Raw genomic sequence first — 13920 nt, 5'->3', positions numbered from 1 at the left:
AATGAAGTCTTCCATATTAGCAAAAGCCTTATAAAATACCCTTACCTTATTCCTTAATCCTTAACACCATGACAAATTAAAAGATTAATTTTTTTCAACAATGGCTTCATCTTTTTATCCATTATCAATAGTGTAATCCACTTATCCTAGTTCTTGTCTTTTAGTACTCATTACAAATTTGAATTTGCTTTATTTATTCCTCTATTTGTTGTCATTTTAAGAGAAATGGACATAAGTGAAGAGTGTGGATTCCCTCAATTTTAAAATTAGCTGGAGGAAGAGCAGTTTGCATATGCACCATTAAAAGATCATTTTTTTTATGTTTTTTTTTTAAATTTTAAATGAAAAGTCTAGATTTGACGGGAGGAAATTTACATGAGAGAGGATCCACTCTCAAGCGAAGATTAGTAAAATCCGTTAAAAGTGAGTCCCACTAATTAGTGGATCTCACCAATCTTCACCTATGTATATCTCTTTTAAATAGATAAAATAGTAAATAGAGCAAACCCAAATCCACACATTATACATTCATGATTTTAGTTTCCTTTAATAAATGAACAGAGTGATCTATGTTGGACAGTTGACTGATAATTCATTTGTTGACCTTAAAAGAGAAAAGTATGGAATGAAGGGAAATGATCAAAATTTTTTTTTTTTTTTTAAAAAGTTGATGGTTTATAAGTACCACCAACTTATTTACAAAGAAAATACTACAATTGCTGCTGCCAAGGATCGAACCCCAGACCAACAGCCTACACCCGCTCAGTCAGCAAGTGCCAACTGAGCTACCCCACCCACCCAAGGGAAATGATCAAAATATAGTATCCTAAATTTGTAGTAATGATTGCTAAATAGTATCTAAAATCAAAAACATCTATGCCCAATCTCATATATATAAGAGCCAAATCTTCTTGTAGTAGACATATCTAGCATTTAAAAACACATGTTATTACTTCCAAGAAGTATGCAAATGTAAAAGACAAATCAAGTCTAACTCTAAAAAGAATTGCAAAAACAGAAAGGAAAATAGTAACCTCACACTGCAGTACACTAGATGCAATAGAGAATATAAACTAGATCATGCAATAAACAGCAAAACTAAGTGTGATTAGTTCTACTAATAGAAAACATTTTAGCAGTAAAAGGTACTCTTTGAAATGTAAGATAAAAACATTATAGTTTAAACCAGTTACAACTTACAACTAAACCTGTTAAAAAATGCAGAGAATCTAGATTGTAGTGAAATCCTCGTCACGTCATTTATTCGTATACCCTGCAAGCTACAACACTTAGTCAATACTCAACCTCAACCTGTCAACAAATGTAGAGAATCTAATTATCTAAACATACCTAAAATGGTCTATATTATTTCTATGTATCATGTTAAACCTATATAAGTCCATATTATGTTTAAAAAATGTCAAAAAAATGTCAAAATTTTGCCCATTAGGGACTAAAAACAAAAGAAATTTTTTTGTATGAATGAAAACAAGTGATTTTATTTTAAGAGGAAGAAAACCAAAACTCGCGATAAAAGTAGGAACTGAAAACATATTTTACCCTTTAAGATATGGATGACCTACATCAATTTTTTGGTTTTTAACATTAGCTCACAAGTCAGAGGGAAACTCACTGGCTCTAGCAAGGCCAATTATTCTGAATGCAGACATTGCCATCCATAGATTTGTGTTGAGACCAAACAGCGTGTTGAAAACGACACTGAAATCAAACAAGCACCATCGTTGTTATAGCAAAACCGAAAAAGTATAGGCAGCTTGAAGGCAAAGGAAAGGATGACTTTATACTTACACTGTGATAATAACCCCTCTAATTATAATAGGTTTTCTACTGTTGCGATCAGATGTTATGTCGCTCAATATAGATTTCAAAGCTCTGCCGAGTATGAATGAGGATCCTACAACATTTTTGCACGTCAAAAGAAATGTTCACATTCTATGTAACAAAATCAGAATAATTTTATAAAGTCGACACTATGAACATGGTACCAGTAACAGAATAAATCAAATGGAAGTTCACTTACAAAACAAGACATTGGCGAAAGAGGAGTTTCCTATCACAGTCACGGGGACGAAAATCAGGTGGAGCCGTTATTTTTCTCAATGATGGCCTAGAAAATATCATCCAGGAAACAATATCAGTAGACACTTTACGACAATGTCTCAAATTAATCTCTCTGAGGCGTGTACAGTTTTCAACGGCTAGCCTCACTCCCTTTTCCGTGACATCATAACAGTGTTCAAGGTCCAGTTCCAGAAGGCGAGGGCAACTCTTTGAGATCTGATACAGTTCTTCATCATCAATTTTTGAGTGGGACAAGTTCAGCACCTCCAGATCACAAGCTTCAGAATTGATCAGAAATAGCTTAGCTTTTGGGAAGCCGGCAAACTTCAAATGCCTGATCTTACGACATGTCTTTAACAGTGTAGTAATCTGTTGTTCAGATATGCGACGGCAAAAGCTCAAATCAATAAGTTGCATGTTAGGAAACATGAAACCAAAGATGTTGATATGTTTGTCTTGCAAAAATGAATTGTAAGCCAAATGCAGCGACTTCACTCGAAGGTATACAACCAAATCCTCCACGGACGGAGTTGGACCAGTTCCAATTTTTGTGGACTCCATTCTGATCTCCTTGAGCATAGGACAGTTGGTAAGGAGTGCAAAGAAGGATGAATTGCCGAGTCTGTCACAGCCACTGACATTAATAGACACCAAATCAGTAAGAAATGCACAGAGCCGACTGAAAAGCTGATCATTCAAAAATTTAGCACCTTGAAGATCTAGATGCTGCAAAGATCGACACTTGCAAAAGAGATAACAGATGCCTGTATATGTATAATTGTAGCAACCTTGGAGGACAAGTTTAGTCAGAGGAGGCGATTGAAGTGCTAGAGAGACAAGCAACGAATCATTAATGCACGAAAAAGACAAATCAAGACAAGTTAAGCGCTTCAAACTGGCCAATGAACTAACGAAGTGTGAGTTAAAGTTTTCAAGTTGAAGGTAGTTGGTAACAGAGAAAGAATTCAAATTGGGTCTGTGGTGGATTGCTTCGGCAATACCAGCATGTGATATGAAAGGGCATCGGGAGATAAGCACTTCTTGGAGAAACTCGCAGTTGATACAGAATTGAAGTAACGAGGAATCATTAACGCGGACATTACCAGAGAGATTAACTTTGAGGAGATTGGAAAGCTTTTGAGCAAGAAGATTTAGAGCATTGCTGTAATCCTCCTTCTGGCGGTCATAGTCGTCATGGTCTATTTGTCCTCCGGGGAAACTGAGATCCAAATGTTGGAGAAACGGAAAGGAATCTGCGATGAAGGTTATATCAGTAAATTTGAGAGAAGCAATATTGGAACAGATGAGAGAGGTCAATCTGAATGTAGGGTTATTGTTGAGAATAAATTGTAACCCTAATGTGGGGAAGGTTGGGTGGTTAGAGAGATTGAGGGATGTGAGGCGAGAAACAGTACCGGGAGGGATTCGAGAGAGAAGCTCATTGAGGTTATCACCATGCAAGGTGGAGAGATCTAGGGAGGTGAAGTTTGGGAATCTGTGGAAGATGGCAGAGATTAGTGATGATGATGGATTGTATATTAATTTGATGGAATACACAAAAGTGCTGGCGACGGAGAGTAGTTGTTTGGATACAAGGGATAGAGTCTCTAAATAATGATTAAGCTCATCAACGTTGTTGCCAATCTCGTTGAAGAGTTTCGATAACACCAATTCCCAGCAATCGTTAGGTAAACCATCAACTGCCATTCTTTTTCTGCTGCTTGATGCCATAGCGGCCATTCTTTCTTCTCCGATAAGCAATTTATTGATTGAGATGTATAATAAATACTAGTATCTTATCTTATATATATAGATATAGCTTTGATTTGAAAACGTGAATCCCGCTCAAAACACAACAACCAACCTAGAAGAACTGAAGCCCAATACCAAATTCCACCCAGCCCAAAGGAGAACAGTAATAATAAATACGATTCAATCTCTCCGTCTCAATACCAAATTCCCATTATAGGGTTTCTCACTTCCGTCTCAATCTCTCGCCAGTCTCTCTCTCAATCCGAACCGAACCGAACCTAGTTTAGGGTTTTGAATTAGGACTGTTCATTTAAATAACCGAACCGAACTGTTATGATTTATAGTCAAACTGCTTAAGGCCATGGATTAAAGCCGGATTGAGATAGAAGTTTTAGTTAAGATTTTTAATAAATATCTTTTATATATTAGTAATATTATTTTTATATAAAATCTGAATCAACTCCTTAAGTGTTTTTAATCTGAAAATTAACCCATCGGTCAGTTCCCAAATTGTCTTAGCATAAGTCATGGCTCAAACCTAAACTAAGTTCGCTACCTAGAAAATGTATAAAACACAAAAGTCCAATTTGGTTTGGATGCAATAATATGGCTACTTGGTTATTTCTAGTGCAAATTCAGAGAAAATTCGGTAAACATAAACCGAATTGCAAAAACAGAAATCCAAGGGGTATAAAAGAAACGTGGTGGTCGGTCGATAGAAATTTTAAAAAACACAAAAGTCCAATATAGGTTACTTGGGCTGAAATGGTGGCAGACCATCTAACCCGTTTTGACTGACTAAAATAAAAGCTAAGTTACACGCTGCTAAACTAGCAAACATAAACCTAAAGTGTACAGTCTCAGTCGGCATTCTCTTATTCTTTCTCTTTGTGTACATTCTCTCGATTTTATTTATTATTTATTTATTTATTTATTATTTTGTTGAATTAGAATTTGATTATACATTTGTGGTTTGATTCATATGCCTGTTTCCCAGCTTCCGAAATCTGCATGGATGATACAAGTAGGACAGGCATTTCGTTACAAGAAAGGTATTTCATACCTGTTCCTGTCTCTGTTCCGTAGAGACACTATCATTCTGTCCAAAATTTATCCACCGAACCAGCGTGATTGGACCTGGGAAGATGCGATTTCTTATCGAAATGACATGATAAAATATGGGACCGGCTATACTCGCTTCGTAGCTAGAAAATGGGTGCCCCGTATGTTTTCAAACAATTATCCATATTGGGGAAGCCGTAGATGGTAACAATACATATGCATCAAAATCATTTCGACTATCTATTTATATAAATCAGACAGTTAACATTGTAACCGCTTTAGTTTGTCTCTCTCTGTTGACAGTTTGATATCACCTTAATAAGATTTAGATGCGGCCACTCTTTCTTCTCCGATAAGCAATTTATTGATTGAGATGTATAATACTAGTATCTTGTCTTATATATATAGCTTTGATTTGAAAACGTGAATCCCGCTCAAAACACAACAACCAACCTAAAATCCTGTTACATAATCGGTGCCACTCTAACTTAATCTTATCTTTTTAGCATATGAATATGATGAGATCATGATTAAAACATATAGATAGATAGATAAGCCTTGGGCCTGATCATTTTAACCTAACAATTATTTATCTCTATTTTATCTCTAATTTAAATAATACTTATATATTATTCTTATCTCTCGACTGAATTTAAAATTTCTAAAAACTATTTCCTTTAAAAATTTGAGGGATAAGCTTTTTACTCCAAATAATTCCAATGATATGATTACGAAGGATACAAATTTCAAAGCCAACTCAAATGATGAGCATTTAGATTAGAAACTAATGGTCTGATTTATTTATTTTTTCGGTAAAAGAGAGGGCTAAAAGCCCAATGGTTTGAATTTTTTTTGTATGAGGTAAACACTACAAATTTAATTGTCTAAGTTTACGTTTCAATTTCACCTGAACAAAACGAGTTGACATAAAAACTCACTCGATTCAGACAACTTTGGGCTTATTATAGTAGCTTTAATTAAAATATTTTATTGGCTTAAATGCAGTTTTACCCCCCTATTTTGAAAAATGCGGAATTTTACCCCCCTATGTTAAAATGCGGAATTTTACCCCCCCTATTTTATAATTTGTTGGATTTTGCCCCCCCACCAAAATTTTGCACAAAATCTGCTTCTGAGCCTCAACTTCAAAGCTTTGCACAGAACTCAATTTGGATCAATAATTCACCAAACTGGTACCGAAACGACCGCAATCGAGTTAGTTTTCCACAGAATCAAACTCCACTAAATTTGGAGTTACAGAGAGAGATTAATTACCGTTTCAGTGAAGGTCTGTTCAAATTAATTATCGTATGAAACTACTACTGGTATTTTTGTCATTCCTCTCACCCTGTAGCTCATTTTTTAATACTATTTACATGTATGGAAATCTAACGAAATTACCCTTGTTGGCATTTCAATTTCGTCGAATTTGGAGTTACGATGTGTTCAGTAGACGATGTTGAATTTGAAGATCACAAGTAGATTTCTGCATAATTAGTAATTGGACATACCTTCACTAAAACGGTAATTAATCTCTCTCTGTAACTCCAAATTTAGTGGGGTTTGATTCTGTGGAAAGCTAACTCGATTACGGTCATTTTAGTAGCCGTTTGGTGAATTATGGATCCAAATTGAGTTGTATGCGAAGCTTTGAAGTTGTGACTCGAAAGCAGATTTTTTGAAGAATTTTGGGGGACATACCTTCACTAAAACGGTAATTAATCTCTCTTTCTAACTCCAAATTCAGTGGGGTTTGATTATGTGGAAAGATAACTCGATTACGGTCATTTCGGTATCCTTTTGGTGAATTATTGATCAAAATTGAGTTGTGTGCGAAGCTTTAAAGTTGTGACTCGAAAGCAGAATTTTAGGGGGGGCAAAATCCAAAAAATTATAAAACAGGGGGGTAAAAGTCCGCGTTTTAAAACAGGGGGGGTAAAATTCCGATTTAATCAAAACAGGGGGGGCAAAAGTGCATTTAAGCCTATTTTATTTAACTAAAGTTCAAAAAATTATTTAACAATTACTATGGGTCACTACAAGTCTACAAGTATCATTTTATTCTTTCAATCCAAAGACAGAAATCACAGTAAAATTTCACCATCTTTATCACGTCCAAAAACATAACCTTTTTACTATTTGTTTTGACATCCAAATAAATAAATAGTTGTAAAGTAATTGTCAACAAAAACAATTTTCATCTAATACCCCAAATGCAACATTAATAGAATAGGAATCTAATTCCTCAAATGTCAACAAAAATCATGACTTATCCTCTCTACGAATCTGAGTTTCCTGGAAAATATAGAATAGAGAAAAACTCATACTCCCTAGGAATTTGTGTTTCCTAAAATAGAATAGGAAAAAACTACCATGTACAAGAACTAGTTTATACAAATCTAAGTTCCAGTAAATAATTGCTTTCAGCAAAATCATGCAATGATCGATGTCCTCGTCCCCCACCATCTTCAGATTTGACGACATCTTTATTACGAAATCTTCTACGTTTATCAGCATCCTTGTTTAACATCAAGAAATAGAAGCATGAATAGTTAATTAGGAAAACAAAAAGGATAATAGAGCAGCGGGGAAAATGACAGTTATAACAAGCTATTCAAAGAAACAGAGCATCACATGTTAAACTAAATTTGGATGGTGTTATGTAGTTCAAATAGTAGAAATTCACCTGTAAAAATTCTAGCATTTGCTCTTCAATTGTACCACGCATCGCCAATGTTTCCACATGAATAGGACGAGAAGCACCCATGCGGTGGGCACGACTAATTACTTGCTCCTCCATACTGAAAAGGATTTACTCAAGTTAGAAGAAAATTAAATTGGACAAGAATGAAAATATTAGTCAAAGCATGAGCATCACCAAATTGGATAAATAAAGGATTCACTGCCAATCACTTTATTTAACAACACAGTTCCAGTTTACACATCAAAAACTCAACATAATATTGATAGATGGGTGTTCATGCACCATATTTCTAAATGCCAAAGTCTTGCATGCAATGCCACAAAGTTGTAAGAAATTTTGATTGGGCTTATAGCTATAGAAGAAAGTTTTAGCAATATAAATATTTAAAATTTATAAAAATTCATTTATCCCTAAGACTCTAAAGCAATAACAGCTTAACTCATATCATTTTTTGCACATGAATTGGTTTAATGTATTAACCTTCTGTCCCAAATTGGCTCCATTAAAAATACATGCGTAACAAAACTCAAGTCAAGACCCAATGCAGCACTCCCATCCATCAGAAGTGCCATACAACTTGAATCATGCTGGAACATGGCTAATGACTTCTTCTGTTAAAGACAAAAGTAAATTAACCAAAGATCAGAACCAAAAGTAAATTAATATTTTCAGAAACAGCAAATAAGATTCATGAGAATTCCAACATTTTACCTTGTTGCTAGAATGCATTGGGTTATACAATCCAGTATATTTGATACCATTAACAGCCAACTGAAAAAATAGAAATTTTATTTAATAGTTTGATCATTTGCAACAGGATGCGTAGATGGCTAAGTGATAAAATAAAATAGATTTACAAATGGTCACATTTGGTAAAGAAAAGCACCTGCTGTTCAATGACATGTATATGCTCAAGAAACTGAGAAAATATCAAAACTTTTTCAGGGACCACATTGGTGCTAATACTACTTGTAGAACATTCCTGGAATGATGATTCGGCATGTCCAGTGTGCAAAGGAAAACTATTCTCAATATGCATCTCATTATTGCTATTGTCAGTGTATGAACTCATATCTTCATTGGTTCCTTGCAAAGCTTTCAACCTCTGGACAAGATATGCAACTTTACTACTAGATGTTGATTGCCAATCAGGATCCCACTTATCCTGTTCATTCAACAATTAACATTACATGTTTAGAACAATGAAAACTTCAAAATTAAAAAACAAAAGGTATGCAAACGAATGGCAACTGATTTCTTAAGTAAAAGCCATGCCTGCTTATATGAAGGTTGTAACTCGATAAGATCTTTGGGGACAGACCACTTTGGGTTAGGGTTTTCTGGCCGGGCCATTGTATCAGGATTCTGCATCTCATATAAGTTATCACAGCCAGGATATGTACACTTTGTCTTGTCTATCGAAACACACTCATGGCACAAGAGATGTCGACATGGTGTAATGAAAGGAAGTCGGCACCATTCTTTGCACCTTCATAATTCATTAAATAATGATTATGAAGATGATGATAAGAAACTATGACATGAAGAAAATTAAAGTGACATGAAATATCAAAATCAAAGTATTACCTGACACAGCGGCTACCATATACGAGACTATATTTTATGGAGGTGTACTCCCCTGAAGTAGAATCTAGACCATTTTGTACTAACATATCCATTGTTTCCTGAATATCTTCTCCAGCATGTGTAACTTTAATATGCCCAGCAACACAACATGAAAGCCGGACATTTTTTATAGTTTCACTCCGAAATTTCCACTGTTTTGGATTTAGTAGACTCTCCACATGTGAAGGGTCATTCCAATCAGCCATCAATATATTACGCCGAACAGTGAGTACCAATTCATTGTAACTTCTAGCATGTTGCTCGCTAAAATCTAGTAAAACAACTTTCTTGATGCATTGTGGAATACTTTGCAAATCTACCTTTCTAGCACTAATCATGCATTTCTGAAGTAAACACAACAGACGAGACCGGCCTTCTTCCATCTCTGCCTCAAATGGCCTAAGCACGCCAGCATCCCATGACTTTTGATTCAGTCCATATGCTTCTTCGTGAAGGAACCTTAGCAATGGTTGTAGATGTGTAAGTTGGCTGTTAGGAGTGTTAGGTGTTGGGGTTCCAGTTAGTATCCATCGATTAGATGCAACCAATGAAATAGCCATTTGCAACTTGTTTGTTAAGCTCAGGCTTGAGCCAAGAGTATGCCCTTCATCTAAAATTATCCTAAACCAATGCACTTGCATTAGAGCACTCCTCTTACGTGGGCTCCACTCTGCACTCAAACGACTAAATGTAGTGATGACAACATCATAATCCCAGGCAAGAGAGTGTGCAGATGGTTTCCGATGATCCTTCCAAACATAAACCAGCAATTGACCAGGCTTAACATGCTTTTCTATTTGTGTTTTCCAATGATCGACCAGGTTTGCTGGAACAACCACCAGGGTTGCTCTTGACAAGTATAACCTAACAAAATCTAATGGCTCAGAGAAAGCCATGCCAAGGGCAGCCACATCAAAAGTCAAATTGTTAAGATTTTTTGGGTAAAACCACCTGCATACACCTTTCTCTACTCTCTTTACGAGGCCAAATGCTTGAAATATTTTGTGATATGGATTCAAACTCCCATTAGACGAAGTGCAATTGTTTAAAATAGGACCACGTATGCCATTCGTTTCCATTACTGCAAGCTTGTCCATCGAAATTTTGGCCAACCAAGTCAGAGCCTTCTTTGTCTGAGCCTTTATCAATGAGTGGTGCTCCTTAAGCACACTAGTGAAAAATGCAACGTTTTGTTTTTCACCTCCAGGAGTTCCTTTCAAGTGAAATCCTGGTAAGTAAGTTATCTTACAGCTTTTCTGAATATACTGTTCTGGAACTCTACAACTCTGATATAAAGGGTCAGTGTTCATACTACAAAACCATGCTGCACTGGAATTAGCCATACTATTATCTGAAAGCTTTCGCCATTTGTGACAAGCGTCACACTGAATCCATGTATCACTGTATTCCAAACAATCAACTTTACGTTTACGCTTCATGTGCCACTTATAACTCTGTCCACAACCGTATGAAGTATCAACAAGCTTGTTTTGAGACACATGGGATGCAACATCTGATGCATGTTTTGTTATAATTGGTCTTTTACCAACTCTTGTATCATTGGAAATCATAGCTTCCTCGTCATTTGTGAAACATAGAGTTTTCTTTACACAACCCAAGCTTCTGGTGCACCGACTAGCAGGCGTATATTCCTCAAAACAAGCATCTGCAGGTGATTTGTATTCTCCTACAGAACCTGAATCATGAGGTGTAGTGATTTCCTGACCAGGAGTTAACAATTTGGCTCTTCCAGAGGAGTACACATGGTTCTCATTATTTCTACCTGTATCTTGGCACACATTCCTCTCACTGATCTCATAATAGCCACATTTGGTAGCGTTATGTTGACACCAAACTACTTGTAGCCCATCTGGTGGATCAGCCAATGTACCTTGTGTCTTCGTGATAAGAGAAAGAGCTGTTACAGTCTTACCCAAGCCAGGTTCGTCACAAAACATTCCTCCACGAAAATCTTTGATGGTGGGAGCTTCCCCGGTGACTATATCACCAGATACAGTATTAACATGGAAACTAAAGCCATCATAAGTTGAAAGAGCTATATATAAAGGATGTGGCAAAAGATTAGCATTTCGCTCACGATGCAACATCCACTCAACTGCTGTCTGCTGATGAGGAAATAGTTTTAACTTTGTGCAGGGCATTACTGAAGCGGCCAAGGATCTTAGATGATGACACGTTACAGAAACCCTTAGAAGGTCCATCGGGCCCAGGGAAGATAGAATTTTAGTTAAAATATCATCAGAGATCTCCCAAATCCCGGATCTGCAGGTGTGGTCCATAGGTATTATCTTGGAAATAATAATCTTCTGCTGTTCTCCACAAGGTGAAGGTACTGACTTAAAAATTTCATGAAGTTCAAATAGCCTTTCCCTTGAAGCACCTCTAATAGGGGAATGGATCTTGCAACCAAGTACATGACAATCAGAAAGGTTCCAAATGCTCTCATTTTCTCCATGAGTCTTTCTACAGTAGTCTGGATCAGAAAGCATTGAACTTCTCTCCTCCCAATCACAGCTGCATGGGATTTCAACTGTTAGAAAACTACGACGGTCAAGGCTATAAAGTATATTTGCGTATGAAAATGACAAAGTGATATTCAATTACTTCTATTTTCTCAAATTAATAAAGAAATAACATTAATATCCAAAGCTGAAAATTAATATTAACAAAAACAAGGCCCCTTTTGCATATGTTTTATGCTATGTTATAAGTCCACACTGGTGAAAATTGTATTTTTATAAGCTATTTTATCATAAACTAACAAAACTTATAATAATACATAAAATTTGCATAAGCTCAAAAATGAGCTAATGCAAACGGGCCTAAATAAGGTTTTATTAAGCAAAAAGTACTTGTGAATAGTGTATCAGAAACTGTATTGCTAGCATAATTCATATAACTTCATATTCATAATAATTTTGCTCAAATTTCTCTATTTTTCTCATGCCATGAAATTGCAATGCAAATTTGCAATATTAGTAAGTTATAAGCAAACACATTGATACAAAAACAATTTCTCTAACATAATCAAAGCAAATTAAAGCAAACCAACCTCAAATGGCGAAAAACAGCGCCGGCGACGGAACCAGATTTCGGAAACTGCCATCCACTCCAAACCTGAACCGGAAGATAAACATCAACAAGCACAACAACCCTAACCCTAGCTTCAACCTCCACAACACACAAAACACGAGCATCAATATCCAAACATTTACGAACAACCAAAGCATGAAGCTGATGAACAACGCTAAAGCTCCCTTTCACCATTCCAACTTTCTTCTTCCCATTCGGACTCCCACATTGGATCGAATCCACAATAGGACTTAAAACGACGCCGTTTTGAGTCCGAAACGCAATAGTGTTACCGTCGTTGAAAATCTCGCATCGATCGTTGAATTGCGCGTCGTTGAAATGTTGCGATGTGAGAACCGTAGAGAGGAAACCACAGAGTTTGTGGTTTGAGAAGGAATCGTTGGTAGACATTAGAGAACGGAACAATAGAATAATTTAGAAGATGGTTTTCATTGAAGAAAAAAAACGAAGGAATAAGAAAAAAAAGAAGAAGAAGAAGAACCGTAGAAGATATAGATAGAGTGAAAAGATAACCGTAGTGGGAGAGAGTTGAAAAAGTACGAGAAAGAAAGATGCCAACAGATTAAAGTTTCAGGTTTCTATATTCTGCGGCTGGTTGGTTAACTATGAGTATGACCACGATTTAGAATTGTTTATTAGGTTAATTATTACTATTAGGTTAAAGAGATTTTTTTTTTTAGAATGGTAAAATGTGCATATATGACACATGTTAAGGTAGTAAAAATAGAAATTATGTCTTAGAATTTGTGCATTTTAACTTTTCAAGCATTAAATGTCTTGTATCATTAAATGTTAAATTTATATATTAAGATACCTTATCATATACCCTATATGCACATATTAACATCACCCTATTTTTTTTAACAAAAGCCCAACATAAGAGAATTTTATTGTCAACAAAAATAAGAGATATTATAAGGTGAAGATCTTAAATGCAAATTTATTTTTTTTTAGAATTTCTATTCCCACCGCTATTCCTTATATATAATTTTTTTTTGAGAAATTATATATAAATATATATAGAAAATCTTGTCAATATATATATATATATATAAAATAATTACAAGCTGCGCCACTAAACCTTTTTATATAGTAAAATCTAATCTTTGAATTCTGAATTTCACCAGACTCAATCCTCCAAAAATTATATTTTCAAAAAAAGAAATCCTACAAAAATTATTATCCGTGAAATTTACCTTTACTAATTCATCAAAATAGTACACTATAAACCAATTTCATTTCAAAAACAAAAATATATAATAAATTCATGGAAAATACTATAAAATCATATTACATAGTTTTTTTAAGCAGCACGAATAAGTAAAATATTTAGAATTGAAATTTCAACCTTTACATATATATAATGTGATATTTCTATCAATTGAATTACATTTATGGGATAATTATCTTACACCATTATATTTTTTCTTTTTTAAACGATAAAATGTCTAATGAACAATAGTTAAGAATACCAAAAAAAGAAAATTCTACATAGAAAACAACATGTTTACAATTTTAAAAGTTGACATTATAAGTTTCCTTAACCAGTGTCTTCAAAATACAACAAGTAGTACTAAGAC

The 13920-nt window shown here is 35.1% G+C and overlaps 2 protein-coding genes across 3 annotated transcripts; both read right to left on the bottom strand.

Moving 5' to 3' along the window:
* Window positions 1-877: 877 nt before the first annotated feature.
* Window positions 878-3846, bottom strand: LOC123913269 (F-box/LRR-repeat protein 3-like). Of its 2 annotated transcripts, XR_006811610.1 has the most exons (4): window positions 2042-3846; window positions 1810-1915; window positions 1634-1719; window positions 878-1280 (listed from the first exon to the last, which is right to left on the bottom strand). XR_006811610.1 is itself a non-coding variant. In XM_045963960.1 (3 exons), the coding sequence occupies exons 1-2, from the start codon at window positions 3820-3822 to the stop codon at window positions 1858-1860; spliced, it is 1839 nt and encodes a 612-aa protein (XP_045819916.1). In that variant the 5' UTR covers window positions 3823-3846; the 3' UTR covers window positions 878-1719; window positions 1810-1857. The 2 variants fall into 2 exon arrangements, 1 of the variants encoding a protein (XP_045819916.1); XM_045963960.1 differs by having other exon boundaries at window positions 878-1719.
* Window positions 3847-7001: 3155 nt separating this feature from the next.
* Window positions 7002-12949, bottom strand: LOC123913268 (F-box protein At3g54460). Its single transcript, XM_045963958.1, has 8 exons — window positions 12300-12949; window positions 9188-11761; window positions 8876-9089; window positions 8487-8765; window positions 8312-8371; window positions 8081-8211; window positions 7583-7697; window positions 7002-7414 (listed from the first exon to the last, which is right to left on the bottom strand). The coding sequence occupies exons 1-8, from the start codon at window positions 12728-12730 to the stop codon at window positions 7286-7288; spliced, it is 3933 nt and encodes a 1310-aa protein (XP_045819914.1). The 5' UTR covers window positions 12731-12949; the 3' UTR covers window positions 7002-7285.
* Between the last annotated feature and the right edge of the window lie 971 nt (window positions 12950-13920).

The sequence above is a fragment of the Trifolium pratense genome, linkage group LG3, assembly GCF_020283565.1.
Source record: "Trifolium pratense cultivar HEN17-A07 linkage group LG3, ARS_RC_1.1, whole genome shotgun sequence".
NCBI lineage: Eukaryota > Viridiplantae > Streptophyta > Magnoliopsida > Fabales > Fabaceae > Trifolium > Trifolium pratense.
This window is presented reverse-complemented; position numbering and strand designations above follow the sequence as displayed.

Bases quoted from the DNA above. Each gene is read 5' to 3' on its own strand.
- LOC123913269 (XM_045963960.1), bottom strand. From the start codon at position 3,822: ATGGCCGCTATGGCATCAAGCAGCAGAAAAAGAATGGCAGTTGATGGT. The intron at 1,916-2,041 runs GTAAGTGAACTT...AAAATGTTGTAG, and splicing joins TTTCGCCAATGTCTTGTTTT to GATCCTCATTCATACTCGGC.
- LOC123913268 (XM_045963958.1), bottom strand. From the start codon at position 12,730: ATGTCTACCAACGATTCCTTCTCAAACCACAAACTCTGTGGTTTCCTC. The intron at 8,372-8,486 runs GTGCTTTTCTTT...CTATTTTTTCAG, and splicing joins TACATGTCATTGAACAGCAG to TTGGCTGTTAATGGTATCAA. The intron at 7,698-8,080 runs GTTAATACATTA...AATCCTTTTCAG, and splicing joins GAGCCAATTTGGGACAGAAG to TATGGAGGAGCAAGTAATTA.